General features: G+C 43.1%; 1 protein-coding gene across 22 annotated transcripts in view; it reads right to left on the bottom strand.

The window, feature by feature from the left end:
- LOC114282052 (putative elongation factor TypA-like SVR3, chloroplastic) overlaps positions 1–18,636 on the bottom strand; it is a 100,968-nt gene that overhangs the window by 5,160 nt on the left and 77,172 nt on the right. For 18 of the 22 annotated variants that reach the window (XR_014346093.1, XM_082898229.1, XM_082898224.1 and 15 more), the window contains 2 exons: positions 717–843; positions 479–595 (listed from right to left, as the gene is read on the bottom strand). Coding sequence is in view for 17 of the 22 variants with exons in the window: in XM_082898229.1 (XP_082754355.1) it covers positions 479–595; positions 717–843 (244 nt within the window). In the remaining 5 variants the exon portion in view is untranslated. Of the gene's footprint in view, positions 1–478; positions 596–716; positions 852–879; positions 1,000–18,636 lie in introns of those variants that run through there. The other 4 variants (XR_014346092.1, XM_082898240.1, XR_014346095.1 and 1 more) reach the window with 3 other exon arrangements.

Here is an 18,636-nt window from a genome sequence, read left to right on the forward strand (position 1 = left end):
TGCACACTGAAAAGTTCAGATCTAATATAAATTTTATGAATTTGTAAATAATGTATTTGAGGATGAAACAGTATATAATGTATCAAGAATATCTTATATTGTTCATAACATGCAACAATACGCTTAAGGTACTGTTGCAAATTCTCTGGGCTTGTCGCATCATTATCAAGTAACATTACAAAAGATCCATCCAGAAACAGATGAACACGAGAATTTCAGATTTCCCAACTTGTTTTTGACAAAGGGACATGACCCATGAATTAGGAAGAAATCACATGAACACGAGAATCATGCAGCAAAGACTTACTAGTATCAATGGCTACAAACTTCGAGAATAAAATTGTTTTGATGATTCAATCAGTACTAAATTGTGAAACTAGGGAACAAATTTTCAAAGTCACAGTTTAATAACATACCTCTCCTGTTACCCAAAAAAAAAACAAAAAAAAAAAAAAAACAAACAAACAAACCAACATACCTCACGGCCAACAAAAGGTGAAGTATTGATAGAAAAAGCCATTTTCACTGTAGGTTCTTCCACCTTAATGGCAGGTAGTGGCTTCCCAGAAATTTTGTCACCAATTGTCTCACCAATCTAAGAAAAATAAATCAGTTACCACAATTTCAACAAAGAAAATGATTGATACAAATATTCATCTTACAAGTACTGTTAGAGAGAAAAAAATTTGATCAATGCAAAACAAGTTTTTTTCTACCTGAATATCATCAATACCACAAACAGCACAGATATCACCAGCCTCCACAGCCTGTGCAGCAACCCTACTAAATTTCTCATACACAAAAAGTTCACTAACTCTTACATATCTGCATGTCTCATCCGTTCTGCAGACCTTCAAAGATTCAAATTATTAAAATTATGAGTGAAGTTCTTTTTGTGTTCTTTTTTTACAGAAAATCTTCAGATTATAGAATGAAACTCATCTGAGCATGATATTTCTTATCACAATCTCCAAAGAGTAGCTTACCTTGCCATGGATCCTTCATCATTTCACAAGTCACAAATTCAAGAATAGCACATACAACTTAAACATCATAAGAGTCTTGGAAGAGACACACACTACATATGCATGTGTGTGTGTGTGTGTACTATGTATATTTGTAATGCAAAATCATACGTTGATATAACATGCATGAGAATCCGTGCAAAATAGTTTCATAGAGCATATCAGGTCAGGCAAGAGAAACATATGATATCATCCATTTTGGTTTCATAATATGAAACTATGACCTAATATCGAATAGGGAGATGGGTAAGACAAGAACTAGACCTCCTGTTGCAACAAAGATAATTACTCATCATCAACTTACACTTACTGCACCAAAAATTGGAAGTGCTCACTCATCACACCACTATGAAATACACCCCATTTATGTAACGTTAGTCCTGAATAGGACGAATTCCTAATTAGTATTTAACACATATGTTTTCCATTTCTTTTTTTATTTAAATAAACATAAATTTTATATAGGATCTTTTCAATTGTTTGAGCCTTTGTATATCATTAATAAGGTCTCTCACTTATAGACCATTACTCCACCTAGCACAGCCACCTTGCACAACCCGGCCACATAACATGGCAAAAGTCCAGATAGGAACTTCAAGTGAAAGCCAAACAAGATAACAAGAGTGCGATTTCTTTAAGAGACATCATTTCAAGAAATTCAAATTAATGGAGAACAGTAATCTCATATAACAGTGATGATGATCAATGATTGTCATATTAAAGTAATCAGAATACACAACACAGTCAGCCCTTAATATGATAATTCTAAAAATTGAACAAATGCCATCAGGAACAGATGTTAGCTCCAAAGCAGTACACTTGCACATCCAATCCTCTCCACAAAACACCAGCATGCAGGCGCCCAATGGCTATCCGTCCTTTATGTTCCTCGTACTCAATATTTGTCACCTAGAAGTCTGTCTAGCAGCAATCAACTATAGCATAATAATATGATATTGAAATTTGACAAGATAATACAAAAGAAAACTTCCTTCACTTAAGTTTGAAAATAGGCGATCGGGGGCCAAAAAAATCTGTAACAGTCCCGAGAAGGCCCGTGGAACACCTCCAACACCTCGGGAGAAACCAATATAAGTTGTGGAAACTTACGGAACTAGCGCAGGACTTCCGGTTTGAAAACTAGGTCGGAAAGGGTACTTTTTTCACACTTAAGCTTTGAAAACAGGCATCGGCGGGCCGAAATCGTGTAACAATCACGAGAAGGCCCGGGGAACACCTCGAACATCTCAAGAGGAACCAATTTGAGCTGTGAAAACTTAACGAACAGGCACGGGACTCCTGATTTGAAAACTAGGTCGGAAAATACAGTTTTCTAACACTTAAGCTTGGAAGTAGGCCATCGGGGGGCCAAAATCATGTAACAGTTGCAAGAAAGGCCGGGAACACCTTAAACACCATGGGAGTGACCAACGTGAGCTATGAAAACTTACGGAACTAGCACGGGGACTCCCGGTTTGAAAACTAAGTTGGAAAGAGACACTTTTTCCACACTTAAGCTCGAAAATAGGACACCGGGGGGAGAGGGGCCAAAACCATGTCACAATCACGAGAAGGATCGGGAAATGCCCCAAACACCTCGGGAGGGTCCAAGGTAAGTTGCGGAGACTTACGGAACTAGCACGGGACTCTCGGTTTGAGAACAAAATCAAAAAATGTACTTTTTTCACACTTAAGCTCGAGAATAAGCCGTCGGGGGCCAAAGTCGTGTAACAGTCACGAGAAGGCCCGGGGAACACGTCAAACACCCCGGGAGGGACCGATGTAATTTGTGAAAACTTATGGAACTAGCACGGGACTCCCGGTTTGAAAACTAAGTCTGAAACGGCACTTTCCTCGCACCTAAGCTTGAAAATAGTCCATCGGGGGGCCAAAATCGTGTGAACGGGGAACACCTCGAACACCTAGGTCGGAAAATATACTTTTCTAACACTTAAGTTTGGAAGTAGGCCATCGGGCGGGCAAAATCATGTAACAGTCGCAAGAATGGCCGGGAACACCTCAAACACCACGGGAGTGATCAACGCGAGTTGTGAAAACTTACGGAACTAGCACGGGAGTCTCGGTTTGAGAACTAAATCAAAAAATGCACTTTTTTCACAATTAAGCTCGAAAATAAGCCGTTGGGGGCCAAAATCATGTAACAGTCACGAGAAGGCCCGGGGAACACGTCAAACACCCCGGGACGGACCAATGTAAGTTGTGAAAACTTACGAAACTAGCACGGGACTCCCAGTTTGAAAACTAAGTTCGAAACGGCACTTTCCTCGATCTTAAGGTTGAAAATAGTTCCTCGGGGGGCCAAAATCGTGTGACAGTCAAGAGAAGGTCCGGGGAACACCTCAAACACCTAGGGAGGGACCAACGTGAGCTGTGGAAACTTACAAAACTCGCATGGGACTCCCGGTTTGAAAACTAAGTCAAAAAATGCACATCCTAAACACTTAAGTTTGAAAATAGGCCATCGGGGGCCCCCAAAATCCTGTAACGGTCCCGAGAAGGCCCGTGGAACACCTCCAACACCTCGGGAGAAACCAATGTAAGTTGTGAAAATTTACGGAACTAGCGCGGGACTTCCGGTTTGAAAACTAAGTCGGAAAAGGTACTCTTTTCACACTTAAGCTGGAGAATAGGCCTCGGCGGGCCGAAATCGTGTACCAATCACGAGAATGCCCGGGAAACACCTCGAACACCTCAGGAGGGACCAATTTGAATTGTGAAAACTTAATGAACAGGCACGGGACTCCCGATTTGAATACTAGGTCGGAAAATACACTTTCTAACACTTAAGTTTGGAAGAAGGCCATCGGGCGGGCAAAATCATGTAAAAGTCGCAAGAATGGCCGGGAACACCTCAAACACCATAGGAATGACCAACGCGAGTTGTGAAAACTTACGGAACTAGCACGGGACTCTCGGTTTGAGAACTAAATAAAAAAATGAACTTTTTTCATACTTAAGCTGGAAAATAAGCCGTCGGGGGCCAAAATCGTGTAATAGTCACGAGAAGGCCCGGGGAACACGTCAAACACCCCGGAGGGGACCAATGTAAGTTGTGAAAACTTACGGAACTAGCAGGGGACTCCCGGTTTGAAAACGAAGTCCGAAACGGCACTTTTCTCGCACCTAAGCTTGAAAATAGTTCCTCGAGGGGCCAAAATCGTGTGACAGTCAAAAGAAGGTTCGGGAAACACCTCAAACACCTAGGGAGGGACCAACGTGAGCTGTGGAAACTTATGGAGCTCGCATTGGACTCCCGGTTTGAAAACTAAGTCAAAAAATGTACATCCTAAACACTTAAGTTTGAAAATAGGCCATCGGGGGACCCCAAAATCCTGTAACAGTCCCGAGAAGGCCCGTGAAACACCTCCAACACCTCGGGAGAAACCAATGTAAGTTGTGGAAACTTACGGAACTAGCGAGGGACTTCCGGTTTGAAAACAAGGTCGGAAAAGGTACTCTTTTCACACTTAAGCTTGAGAATGGGCCTCGGCGGGCCGAAATCGTGTAACAATCACGAGAAGGCCCGGGGAACACCTCGAACACCTTAGGAGGGACCAATTTGAGTTGTGAAAACTTAACGAACAGGCACGGGACTCCCGATTTGAATACTAGGTCAGAAAATGCACTTTTCTAACACTTAAGCATGGAAGTAGGCCATCGGGGGGCCAAAATCATGTAACAGTCGCAAGAAGGGCCGGGAACACCTCAAACACCACGGGAGTGACCAACGCGAGTTGTGAAAATTTACCGAACTAGCACGGGACTCTCGGTTTGAGAACTAAATCAAAAAATGCACTTTTATCACACTTAAGCTCGAAAATAAGCCGTCGGGGGCCAAAATCGTGTAACAGTCACGAGAAGGCCCCGGGGAACACGTCAAACACCCCGTGACGGACCAATGTAAGTTGTGAAAACTTACGGAACTAGCACGGGACTCCTAGTTTGAAAACTAAGTTCGAAACGGCACTTTCGTTTTCAAACCGAGAGTCCCGTTGAAGTTCCGTAAGTTTCCACAACCTACAATGGTCTATCCTAAGGTGTTTGAGGTGTTCTTCGGACATTCTCGTGATTGCTACATTGTTTTCAAACCGGGAGTCCCGTGCTAGTTCTGTAAGTTTTCACAACTTACATTGGTCCCTCTCGAGGTGTTTGAGGGGTTTCGCTGGGGTTCTCGTGACTGTTACACAATTTTAGCTCCTCGATAGCCTATTCTCAAGATTAAGTGTGAAAAAAGTGCAATTTTTTACTTAGTTTTGAAGCGAGGAGTCCCGTGCAAGTTCCGTAAATTTTCACAACTTGCATTGGTCGCTCCGAGGTGTTTGAGGTGTTGCTTAGGCCTTCTCGTGACTGTTACACGAATTTGGCCACCGATGCTCTATTTTCAAGCTTGAGTGTGAAAAAAGTGCATTTTTTTACTTAGATTTCAAACCGGAAGTCCCGTGCTAGTTCCGTAAGTTTCCACAACTTCTCTTGGTCCTTCCCGAGGTGTCTGATGAGTTTTTTGGGCCTTCTCGTGACTGTTACACGATTTTGGCTCCCGATGTCCTATTTTTAAGCTTAAGTGTGAGAAAAGTGACTTTTCCGACAAAGTTTTCAAACCGGGAGCTCCATGCTAGCTCGGTAAGTTTGTACAACTTACACTGGTCGCTCTCGAGGTGTTTGAGGTGTTCCCTGGGCCTTCTCATGACTGTTACACAATTTTGGCCCTCGATAGCCTATTTTCAGGATTAAGTGTGAAAAAAGTGCATTTTTTGGCTTCGTTTTCAAACCGAGAGTCCCGTTGAAGTTCCGTAAGTTTCCACAACTTACAATGGTCTATCCTGAGGTGTTTGAGGTGTTCTTCGGACATTCTCGTGATTGCTACATTGTTTTCAAACCGGGAGTCCCGTGCTAGTTCTGTAAGTTTTCACAACTTACATCGGTCCCTCTCGAGGTGTTGGAGGGGTTTCGCTGGGGTTCTCGTGACTGTTACACAATTTTACCCCCCCGATAGCTTATTTTCAAGACTAAGTGTGAAAAAAGTGCAATTTTTTACTTAGTTTTGAAGCGAGGAGTCCCGTGCAAGTTCCGTAAATTTTCACAACTTGCATTGGTCCCTCCGAGGTGTTCGAGGTGTTGCTTGGGCCTTCTTGTGACTGTTACACGAATTTGGCCACTGATGCTCTATTTTCAAGCTTGAGTGTGAAAAAAGTGCATTTTTTGACTTAGATTTCAAACCGGAAGTCCCGTGCTAGTTCCGTAAGTTTCCACAACTTCTCTTGGTCCTTCCCGAGGTTTTTGATGCATTTCCTGGGCCTTCTCGTGACTGTTACACGATTTTGGCTCCCGATGTCCTATTTTTAAGCTTAAGTGTGAGAAAAGTGACTTTTCCGACATAGTTTTCAAACCGGGAGCCCCATGCTAGTTCGGTAAGTTTCTACAACTTACATTGGTCGCTCTCGAGGTGTTTGAGGTGTTCCCTGGGCCTTCTCATGACTGTTACCCAATTTTGGCCCTCGATGGCCTATTTTCAGGATAAAGTGTGAAAAAAGTGCATTTTTTTGCTTCGTTTTCAAACCGAGAGTCCCGTTGAAGTTCCGTAAGTTTCCACAACTTACTATTGTCTATCCTGTGGTGTTTGAGGTGCTCTTCGGACATTCTCGTGATTGCTACATTGTTTTCAAACCGGGAGTCCGTGCTAGTTCTGTAAGTTTTCACAACTTACATTGGTCCCTCTCGAGGTGTTGGAGGGGATTTGCTGGGGTTCTCGTGACTGTTACACAATCTTAGCCCCCCGATAACCTATTCCCAAGATTAAGTGTGAAAAAAGTGCAATTTTTTACTTAGTTTTGAAGCGAGGTGTCCCGTGCAAGTTCCGTAAACTTTGACAACTTGCATTGGTCCCTCCGAGGTGTTTGAGGTATTGCTTGGGCTTTCTTGTGACTATTACACGAATTTGGCCACTGATGGTCTATTTTCAAGCTTAAGTGTGAAAAAAGTGCATTTTTTTAATTAGATTTCAAACCGGAAGTCCCGTGCTAGTTCCGTAAGTTTCCACAACTTCTCTTGGTCATTCCCGAGGTGTTTGATGCATTTCCTGGAACTTCTCGTGACTGTTACACGATTTTGGCTTCCGATGTCCTATTTTTAAGCTTAAGTGTGAGAAAAGTGACTTTTCCGACATAGTTATCAAACCGAGAGTCCCATGCTAGTTCGGTATGTTTCTACAACTTTCATTGGTCGCTCTTGAGGTGTTTGAGGTGTTCTTCTCATGACTGTTACACAATTTTGGCACTCGATGGCTATTTTTAGGATAAAGTGTGAAAAAAGTGCATTTTTTGGCTTCGTTTTCAAACCGAGAGTCCCGTTGAAGTTCCGTAAGTTTCCACAACTTACAATGGTCTATCCTGAGGTGTTTGAGGTGTTCTTCGGACATTCTCGTGATTGCTACATTGTTTTCAAACCGGGAGTCCCGTGCTAGTTCTGTAAATTTTTACAACTTACATTGGTCCCTCTCGAGGTGTTTGAGGGGTTTTGCTAGGGTTCTCGTGACTGTTACACAAAATTTAGCCCCTTGATAGCCTATTCTCAAGATTAAGTGTGAAAAAAGTGCAATTTTTGACTTAGTTTTGAAGCGAGGAGTCCCGTGCCATTTCCGTAAATTTTCACAACTTGTATTGGTCCCTCCGAGGTGTTTGAGGTGTTGCTTGGGCCTTCTCGTGACTGTTACACGAATTTGGCCACTGATGGTCTATTTTCAAGCTCAAGTGTGAATAAAGTGCATTTTTTGACTTAGATTTCAAACCGGAAGTCCCGTGCTAGTTCCGTAAGTTTCCACAACTCCTCTTGGTCCTTCCCGAGATATTTGATGCGTTTCCTGGGCCTTCTCGTGACTGTTACACGATTTGGGCCCCCGATGTCCTATTTTTAAGCTTAAGTGTGAGAAAAGTGATTTTTCCGACATAGTTTTCAAACCGAGAGCCCCATGCTAGTTCGGTAAGTTTCTACAACTTACATTGGTTGCTCTCGAGGTGTTTGAGGTGTTCCCTGGGCCATCCTCATGACTGTTACACAATTTTCGTCCTCGATGGCCTATTTTCAGGATTTAGTGTGAAAAAAGTGCATTTTTTCACTTCGTTTTCAAACCGAGAGTCCCGTTGAAGTTCTGTATGTTTCCACAACTTACAATGGTCTATCCTGAGGTGTTTGAGGTGTTCTTCGGACATTCTCGTGATTGCTACATTGTTTTCAAACCGGCAGTCCCGTGCTAGTTCTTTAAGTTTTCACAACTTACATTGGTCCCTCTCGAGGTGTTTGAGGGGTTTCGCTGGGGTTCTCGTGACTGTTACACAATTTTAGCAACCCGATAGCCTATTCTCAAGATTAAGTGTGAAAAAAGTGCAATTTTTTACTTAGTTTTGAAGCGAGGAGTCCCGTGCAAGATCCGTAAATTTTCACAACTTGCATTGTACCCTCCGAGGTGTTTGAGGTGTTGCTTGGGCATTCTCGTGACTGTTACACGAATTTGGCCACTGATGGTCTATTTTCAAGCTTGACTGTGAAAAAAGTGCATTTTTTGACTTAGATTTCAAACCGGAAGTCCCGTGCTAGTACCATAAGTTTCCACAACTTCTCTTGGTCCTTCCCGAGGTGTTTGATGCGTTTCCAGGGCATTGTCGTGACTGTTACACGATTTTGGCTCCCGATGTCCAATTTTTAAGCTTAAGTCTGAGAAAAGTGACTTTTCCGACATAGTTTTCAAACCGGGAGCCCCATGCTAGTTCGGTAAGTTTCTACAACCTACATTGGTCACTCTCGAGGTGTTTGAGGGGTTCCCTGGGCCTTCTCATGACTGTTACACAATTTTGGCCCTCGATGGCCTATTTTCAGTATTAAATGTGAAAAAAATGCATTTTTTGGCGTCGTTTTCAAATCGAGAGTCCCGTTGAAGTTCCGTAAGTTTACACAACTTACAATGTTCTATCCCGAGTTGTTTGAGGTGTTCTTCGGACATTGTCATGATTGCTACATTGTTTTCAAACCGGGAGTCCCGTGCTAGTTCTGTAAGTTTTCACAACTTACATCGGTCCCTCTCGAGGTGTTGGAGGGGTTTCGCTGGGGTTCTTCTCGTGACTGTTACACAATTTTAGCCCCCCGATAGCCTATTCTCAAGATTAAGTGTGAAAAAAGTGCAATTTTTGACTTAGTTTTGAAGCGAGCAGTCCCCTACAAGTTCCGTAAATTTTCACAACTTGTATTGGTCCCTCCGAGGTGTTGGAGGTGTTGCTTGGGCCTTCTCGTTACTGTTACACGAATTTGGCCACTGATGCTCTATTTTCAAGATTGAGTGTGAAAAAAGAGCATTTTTCGACTTAGATTTCAAACCGGAAGTCCCGTGCTAGTTCCGTAAGTTTCCACAACTTCTCTTGGTCCTTCCCGAGGTGTTTGATGCGTTTCCTGGGCTTTTTCGGGACTGTTACACGATTTTGGCTCCCGATGTCCTATTTTTAAGCTTAAGTGTGAGAAAAGTGACTTTTCCGACATAATTTTCAAACCGGGAGCCCCATGCTAGTTTGGTAAGTTTCTACAACTATTACACAATTTTGGCCCTCGATGGCCTACTTTCAGGATTCAGTGTGAAAAAAGTGCATTTTTTTGCTTCGTTTTCAAACTGATAGTCCCGTTGAAGTTCCGTAAGTTTCCACAACTTACAATGGTCTATCCTGATGTGTTTGAGGTGTTCTTCGGACATTCTCGTGATTGCTACATTGTTTTCAAACCGGGAGTCCCGAGCTAGTTCTGTAAATTTTCACAACTTACATTGGTCCCTCTCGAGGTGTTTGAGGAGTTTCGCTGGGGTTCTCGTGACTGTTACAAAATTTTAGCCCCCCGATAGCCTATTCTCAAGATTAAGTGTGAAAAAAGTGAAATTTTTGACTTAGTTTTGAAGCGAGGAGTCCCGTGCAAGTTCCGTAAATTTTCACAACTTGCATTGGTCCCTCCGAGGTGTTTGAGGTGTTGTTTGGGCCTTCTCGTGACTGTTACACGAATTTGGCCACTGATGCTCTATTTTCAAGCTTGAGTGCGAAAAAAGTGCATTTTTTGACTTAGATTTCAAACCGGAAGTCCCGTGATAGTTCCGTAACTTTCCACAACTTCTCTTGGTCCTTCCCGAGGTGTTTCATACGTTTCCTGGGCCTTCTCGTGACTGTTACACGATTTTGGCTCCCGATGTCCTATTTTTAAGCTTAAGTGGGAGAAAAGTGACTTTTCCGACATAGTTTTCAAACCGGGAGCCCCATGCTAGTTCGGTAAGTTTCTACAACTTACATTCGTCGCTCTCGAGGTGTTTGAGGGGTTCCCTGTGCCTTCTCATGACTGTTACACAATTTTGGCCCTCGATGGCCTATTTTCAGTATTAAATGTGAAAAAAGTGCATTTTTTGGTGTCGTTTTCAAACCGAGAGTCACGTTCAAGTTCCGTAAGTTTACACAACTTACAATGGTCTATCCCGAGTTGTTTGAGGTGTTCTTCGGACATTCTCGTGATTGTTACATTGTTTTCAAACCGGGACTCCCGTGCTAGTTCTGTAAGTTTTCACAACTTACGTCGGTCCCTCTCGAGGTGTTTGAGGGGTTTCGCTGGGGTTCTTCTCATGACTGTTACACAATTTTAGCCCCCCGATAGCCAATTCTCAAGATTAAGTGTGAAAAAAGTGCAATTTTTCACTTAGTTTTGAAGCGAGGAGTCCCGTGCAAGTTTCGTAAATTTTCACAACTTGCATTGGTCCCTCCGAGGTGTTTGAGGTGTTGCTTGGGCCTTCTCGTGACTGTTACACGAATTTGGCCACCGATGGTCTATTTTCAAGCTCAAGTGTGAATAAAGTGCATTTTTTGACTTAGATTTCAAACCGGAAGTCCCGTGCTAGTTCCGTAAGTTTCCAAAACTCCTCTTGGTCCTTCCCGAGATATTTGATGCGTTTCCTGGGCCTTCTCGTGACTGTTACACGATTTTGGCCCCCGATGTCCTCTTTTTAAGCTTAAGTGTGAGAAAAGTGATTTTTCCGACATAGTTTTCAAACCGAGAGCCCCATGCTAGTTCGGTAAGTTTCTACAACTTACATTGGTCGCTCTCGAGGTGTTTGAGGTGTTCCCTGGGCCATCCTCATGACTGTGACACAATTTTCGTCCTCGATGGCCTATTTTCAGGATTGAGTGTGAAAAAAGTGCATTTTTTCACTTCGTTTTCAAACCGAGAGTCCCGTTGAAGTTCTGTATGTTTCCACAACTTACAATGGTCTATCCTGAGGTGTTTGAGGTGTTCTTTGGACATTCTCGTGATTGCTACATTGTTTTCAAACCGGGGGTCCCGTGCTAGTTCTGTAAGTTTTCACAACTTACATTGGTCCCTCTCGAGGTGTTTGAGGGGTTTCGCTGGGGTTCTCGTGACTGTTACAAAATTTTAGACACCCAATAGCCTATTCTCAAGATTAAGTGTGAAAAAAGTGCAATTTTTTAGTTAGTTTTGAAGCGAGGAGTCCCGTGCAAGTTCCGTAAATTTTCACAACTTGCATTGTACCCTCCGAGGTGTTTGAGGTGTTGCTTGGGCCTTCTCGTGACTGTTACACGAATTTGGCCACTGATGCTCTATTTTCAAGCTTGAGTGTGAAAAAAGTGCATTTTTTGACTTAGATTTCAAACCGGAAGTCCCGTGCTAGTTCCGTAAGTTTCCACAACTTCTCTTGGTCCTTCCCGAGGTGTTTGATGCGTTTCCAGGGCATTGTCGTGACTGTTACACGATTTTGGCTCCCGATGTCCTATTTTTAAGCTTAAGTCTGAGAAAAGTGACTTTTCCGACGTAGTTTTCAAACCGGGAGCCCCATACAACTTACATTGGTCACTCTCGAGGTGTTTGAGGGGTTCCCTGGGCCTTCTCATGACTGTTACACAATTTTGGCCCTCGATGGCCTATTTTCAGTATTAAATGTGAAAAAAGTGCATTTTTTGGCGTCGTTTTCAAACCGAGAGTCCCGTTGAAGTTCCGTAAGTTTACACAACTTACAATGGTCTATCCCGAGTTGTTTGAGGTGTTCTTCGGACATTGTCATGATTGCTACATTGTTTTCAAACCGGGAGTCCCGTGCTAGTTCTGTAAGTTTTCACAACTTACATCGGTCCCTCTCGAGGTGTTGGAGGGGTTTCCCTGGGGTTCTTCTCGTGACTGTTACACAATTTTAGCCCCCCGATAGCCTATTCTCAAGATTAAGTGTGAAAAAAGTGCAATTTTTGACTTAGTTTTAAAGCGAGGAGTCCCCTGCAAGTTCCGTAAATTTTCACAACTTGTATTGGTCCCTCCGAGGTGTTTGAGGTGTTGCTTGGGCCTTCTCGTTACTGTTACACGAATTTGGCCACTGATGCTCTATTTTCAAGATTGAGTGTGAAAAAAGTGCATTTTTTGACTTAGATTTCAAACCGGAAGTCCCGTGCTAGTTCCGTAAGTTTCCACAACTTCTCTTGGTCCTTCCCGAGGTGTTTGATGTGTTTCCTGGGCTTTTTCGGGACTGTTACACGATTTTGGTTCCCGATGTCCTATTTTTAAGCTTAAGTGTGAGAAAAGTTACTTTTCCGACATAGTTTTCAAACCGGGAGCCCCATGCTAGTTCGGTAAGTTTCTACAACTGTTACACAATTTTGGCCCTCGATGGCCTACTTTCAGGAATCAGTGTGAAAAAAGTGCATTTTTTTGCTTCGTTTTCAAACCGAGAGTCCCGTTGAAGTACCGTAAGTTTCCACAACTTACAATGGTCTATCCTGATGTGTTTGAGGTGTTCTTCGGACATTCTCGTGATTGCTACATTGCTTTCAAACCGGGAGTCCCGAGCTAGTTCTGTAAGTTTTCACAACTTACATTGGTCCCTCTCGAGGTGTTTGAGGAGTTTCGCTGGGGTTCTCGTGACTGTTACAAAATTTTAGCCCCCCGATAGCCTATTCTCAAGATTAAGTGTGAAAAAAGTGAAATTTTTGACTTAGTTTTGAAGCGAGGAGTCCCGTGCAAGTTCCGTAAATTTTCACAACTTGCATTGGTCCCTCCGAGGTGTTTGAGGTGTTGTTTGGGCCTTCTCGTGACTGTTACACGAATTTGGCCACTGATGCTCTATTTTCAAGCTTGAGTGCGAAAAAAGTGCATTTTTTGACTTAGATTTCAAACCGGAAATCCCATGATAGTTCCGTAACTTTCCACAACTTCTCTTGGTCCTTCCCGAGGTGTTTCATGCGTTTCCTGGGCCTTCTCGTGACTGTTACACGATTTTGGCTCCCGATGTCCTATTTTTAAGCTTAAGTGGGAGAAAAGTGACTTTTCCGACATAGTTTTCAAACCGGGAGCCCATTCTAGTTCGGTAAGTTTCTACAACTTACATTCGTCGCTCTCGAGGTGTTTGAGGGGTTCCCTGGGCCTTCTCATGACTGTTACACAATTTTAGCCGTCGATGGCCTATATTCAGTATTAAGGCCAAGTTTGGCATCTACTAAATAATACAAAAAGTCAAAAAGTCACTATCTTATTTAAGTCACATCATCTTATTTAAATCACATCACCTCTCTAACACATCACATCAAACCCAACCCAAACCCAACCCATATAAGCCAATAAGTCAAAAAGTGCACTTTTTTAGAACATCCCAAACCAACCCTAAATGTGAAAAAAGTGCATTTTTTGGCGTCGTTTTCAAACCAAGAGTCCCGTTCAAGTTCCGTAAGTTTACACAACTTACAATGGTCTATCCCGAGTTGTTTGAGGTGTTCTTCGGATATTCTCGTGATTGCTACATTGTTTTCAAACCGGGAGTCCCGTGCTAGTTCTGTAAGTTTTCACAACTTACATCGGTCCCTCTCGAGGTGTTTGAGGGGTTTCGCTGGGGTTCTTCTCATGACTGGTACACAATTTTAGCCCCCCGATAGCCTATTCTCAAGATTAAGTGTGAAAAAAGTGCAATTTTTTACTTAGTTTTGAAGCGAGGAGTCCCGTGGAAGTTCCGTAAATTTTCACAACTTGCATTGGTCCCTCCGAGGTGTTTGAGGTGTTGCTTGGGCCTTCTCGTGACTGTTACACGAATTTGGCCACCGATGGTCTATTTACAAGCTCAAGTGTGAATAAAGTGCATTTTTTGACTTAGATTTCAAACCGGAAGACCCGTGCTAGTTCCGTAAGTTTCCACAACTCCTCTTGGTCCTTCCCGAGATATTTGATGCGTTTCCTGGGCCTTCTCGTGACTGTTACACGATTTCGGCCCCCGATGTCCTATTTTTAAGCTTAAGTGTGAGAAAAGTGATTTTTCCGACATAGTTTTCAAACCGAGAGCCCCATGCTAGTTCGGTAAGTTTCTACAACTTACATTGGTCGCTCTCGAGGTGTTTGAGGTGTTCCCTGGGCCATCCTCATGACTGTTACACAACTTTCGTCCTCGATGGCCTATTTTCAGGATTGAGTGTGAAAAAAGTGCATTTTTTCACTTCGTTTTCAAACCGAGAGTCCCGTTGAAGTTCTGTATGTTTCCACAACTTACAATGGTCTATCCTGAGTTGTTTGAGGTGTTCTTCGGACATTCTCGTGATTGCTACATTGTTTTCAAACCGGGAGTCCCGTGCTAGTTCTGTATGTTTTCACAACTTACATCGGTCCCTCTCGAGGTGTTTGACGGGTTTCGCTGGGGTTCTTCTCATGACTGTTACACAATTTTAGCCCCCCGATAGCCTATTCTCAAGATTAAGTGTGAAAAAAGTGCAATTTTTTACTTAGTTTTGAAGCGAGGAGTCCCGTGCAAGTTCCGTAAATTTTCACAACTTGCATTGGTCCCTCCGAGGTGTTTGAGGTGTTGCTTGGGCCTTCTCGTGACTGTTACACAAATTTGGCCACCGATGGTCTATTTTCAAGCTCAAGTGTGAAAAAAGTGCATTTTTTGACTTAGATTTCAAACCGGAAGTCCCGTGCTAGTTCCGTAAGTTTCCACAACTTCTCTTGGTCCTTCCCGAGGTGTTTGATGCGTTTCCAAGGCATTGTCGTGACTGTTACACGATTTTGGCTCCCGATGTCCTATTTTTAAGCTTAAGTCTGAGAAAAGTGACTTTTCCGACATAGTTTTCAAACCGGGAGCCCCATACAACTTACATTGGTCACTCTCGAGGTGTTTGAGGGGTTCCCTGGGCCTTCTCATGACTGTTACACAATTTTGGCCCTCGATGGCCTATTTTCAGTATTAAATGTGAAAAAAGTGCATTTTTTGGTGTCTTTTTCAAACCGAGAGTCCCGTTGAAGTTCCGTAAGTTTACACAACTTACAATGGGCTATCCCGAGTTGTTTGAGGTGTTCTTTGGACATTGTCATGATTGCTACATTGTTATCAAACCGGGAGTCCCGTGCTAGTTCTGTAAGTTTTCACAACTTACATCGGTCCCTCTCGAGGTGTTGGAGGGGTTTCCCTGGGGTTCTTCTCGTGACTGTTACACAATTTTAGCCCCCCGATAGCCTATTCTCAAGATTAAGTGTGAAAAAAGTGCAATTTTTGACTTAGTTTTGAAGCGAGGAGTCCCCTGCAAGTTCCGTAAATTTTCACAACTTGTATTGGTCCCTCCGAGGTGTTTGAGGTGTTGCTTGGGCCTTCTCGTGACTGTTACACGAATTTGGCCACTGATGCTCTATTTTCAAGATTGAGTGTGAAAAAAGTGCATTTTTTGACTTAGATTTAAAACCGGAAGTCCCGTGCTAGTTCCGTAAGTTTCCACAACTTCTTTGATGCGTTTCCTGGGCTTTTTTGGGACTGTTACACGATTTTGGCTCACGATGTCCTATTTTTAAGCTTAAGTGTGAGAAAAGTGACTTTTCCGACATAGTTTTCAAACTGGGAGCCCCATGCTAGTTCGGTAAGTTTCTACAACTGTTACACAATTTTGGCCCTCGATGGCCTACTTTCAGGATTCAGTGTGAAAAAAGTGCATTTTTTTGCTTCGTTTTCAAACCGATAGTCCCGTTGAAGTTCCGTAAGTTTCCACAACGTACAATGGTCTATCCTGATGTGTTTGAGGTGTTCTTCGGACATTCTCGTGATTGCTACATTGTTTTCAAACCGGGAGTCCCGAGCTAGTTCTGTAAGTTTTCACAACTTACATTGGTCCCTCTCGAGGTGTTTGAGGGGTTTCGCTGGGGTTCTCGTGACTGTTACAAAATTTTAGCCCCCCGATAGCCTATTCTCAAGATTAAGTGTGAAAAAAGTGAAATTTTTGACTTAGTTTTGAAGCGAGGAGTCCCGTGCAAGTTCCGTAAATTTTCACAACTTGCATTGGTCCCTCCGAGGTGTTTGAGGTGTTGTTTGGGCCTTCTCGTGACTGTTACACGAATTTGGCCACTGATGCTCTATTTTCAAGCTTAAGTGCGAAAAAAGTGCATTTTTTTACTTATATTTCAAACCGGAAGTCCCGTGATAGTTCCGTAACTTTCCACAACTTCTCTTGGTCCTTCCCGAGGTGTTTCATGCGTTTCCTGAGCCTTCTCGTGACTGTTACACGATTTTGGCTCCCGATGTCCTATTTTTAAGCTTAAGTGGGAGAAAAGTGACTTTTCCGACATAGTTTTCAAACCGGGAGCCCCATGCTAGTTCGGTAAGTTTCTACAACTTACATTCGTCGCTCTCGAGGTGTTTGAGGGGTTCCCTGGGCCTTCTCATAACTGTTACACAATTTTGGCCCTCGATGGCCTATATTCAGTATTAAATGTGAAAAAAGTGCATTTTTTGGAGTCGTTTTCAAACCGAGAGTCCCGTTCAAGTTCCGCAAGTTTACACAACTTACAATGGTCTATCCCGAGTTGTTTGAGGTGTTCTTCGGACATTCTCGTGATTGCTACATTGTTTTCAAACCGGGAGTCCCGTGCTAGTTCTGTATGTTTTCACAACTTACATCGGTCCCTCTCGAGGTGTTTGACGGGTTTCGCTGGGGTTCTTCTCATGACTGTTACACAATTTTAGCCCCCCGATAGCCTATTCTCAAGATTAAGTGTGAAAAAAGTGCAATTTTTTACTTAGTTTTGAAGCGAGGAGTCCCGTGCAAGTTCCGTAAATTTTCACAACTTGCATTGGTCCCTCCGAGGTGTTTGAGGTGTTGCTTGGGCCTTCTCGTGACTGTTACACAAATTTGGCCACCGATGGTCTATTTTCAAGCTCAAGTGTGAATAAAGTGCATTTTTTGACTTAGATTTCAAACCGGAAGTCCCGTGCTAGTTCCGTAAGTTTCCACAACTCCTCTTGGTCCTTCCCGAGATATTTGATGCGTTTCCTGGGCCTTCTCGTGACTGTTACACGATTTTGGCCCCCGATGTCCTATTTTTAAGCTTAAGTGTGAGAAAAGTGATTTTTCCGACATAGTTTTCAAACCGAGAGCCCCATGCTAGTTCGGTAAGTATCTACAACTTACATTGGTCGCTCTCGGTAAGTTTCCCTGGGCCATCCTCATGACTGTTACACAATTTTCGTCCTCGATGGCCTATTTTCAGGATTAAATGTGAAAAAAGTGCATTTTTTGGCGTCGTTTTCAAACCGAGAGTCCCGTTCAAGTTCCGTAAGTTTACACAACTTACAATGGTCTATCCCGAGTTGTTTGAGGTGTTCTTCGGACATTCTCGTGATTGCTACATTGTTTTCAAACCGGGAGTCCCGTGCTAGTTCTGTAAGTTTTCACAACTTACATTGGTCCCTCTCGAGGTGTTTGAGGGGTTTCGCTGGGGTTCTTCTCATGACTGTTACACAATTTTAGCCCCCCGATAGCCAATTCTCAAGATTAAGTGTGAAAAAAGTGCAATTTTTTACTTAGTTTTGAAGCGAGGAGTCCCGTGCATGTTCCATAAATTTTCACAACTTGCATTGGTCCCTCCGAGGTGTTTGAGGTGTTGCTTGGGCCTTCTCGTGACTGTTACACGAATTTGGTCACCGATGGTCTATTTTCAAGCTCAAGTGTGAATAAAGTGCATTTTTTGACTTAGATTTCAAACCGGAAGCCCCGTGCTAGTTCCGTAAGTTTCCACAACTCCTTTTGGTCCTTCCCGAGATATTTGATGCGTTTCCTGGGCCTTCTCGTGACTGTTACACGATTTTGGCCCCCGATGTCCTATTTTTAAGCTTAAGTATGAGAAAAGTGATTTTTCCGACATAGTTTTCAAACCGGGAGCCCCATGCTAGTTCGGTAAGTTTCTACAACTTACATTCGTCGCTCTCGAGGTGTTTGAGGTATTCCCTGGGCCTTCCTCATGACTGTTACACAATTTTCGTCCTCGATGGCCTAATTTCAGGATTTAGTGTAAAAAAAGTGCATTTTTTCACTTCGTTTTCAAACTGAGAGTCCCGTTGAAGTTCTGTATGTTTCCACAACTTACAATGGTCTATCCTGAGGTGGTTGAGGTGTTCTTCGGACATTCTCGTGACTGCTACGTTGTTTTCAAACCGGGAGTCCCGTGCTAGTTCTGTAAATTTTCACAACTTACATCGGTCCCTCTCGAGGTGTTGGAGGGGTTTCGCTGGGGTTCTTCTCGTGACTGTTACACAATTTTAGCCCCCCGATAGCCTATT

The sequence above is a fragment of the Camellia sinensis genome, chromosome 12 (genome assembly GCF_055761805.1).
Source record: "Camellia sinensis isolate YWXY chromosome 12, ASM5576180v1, whole genome shotgun sequence".
Lineage (NCBI taxonomy): Eukaryota > Viridiplantae > Streptophyta > Magnoliopsida > Ericales > Theaceae > Camellia > Camellia sinensis.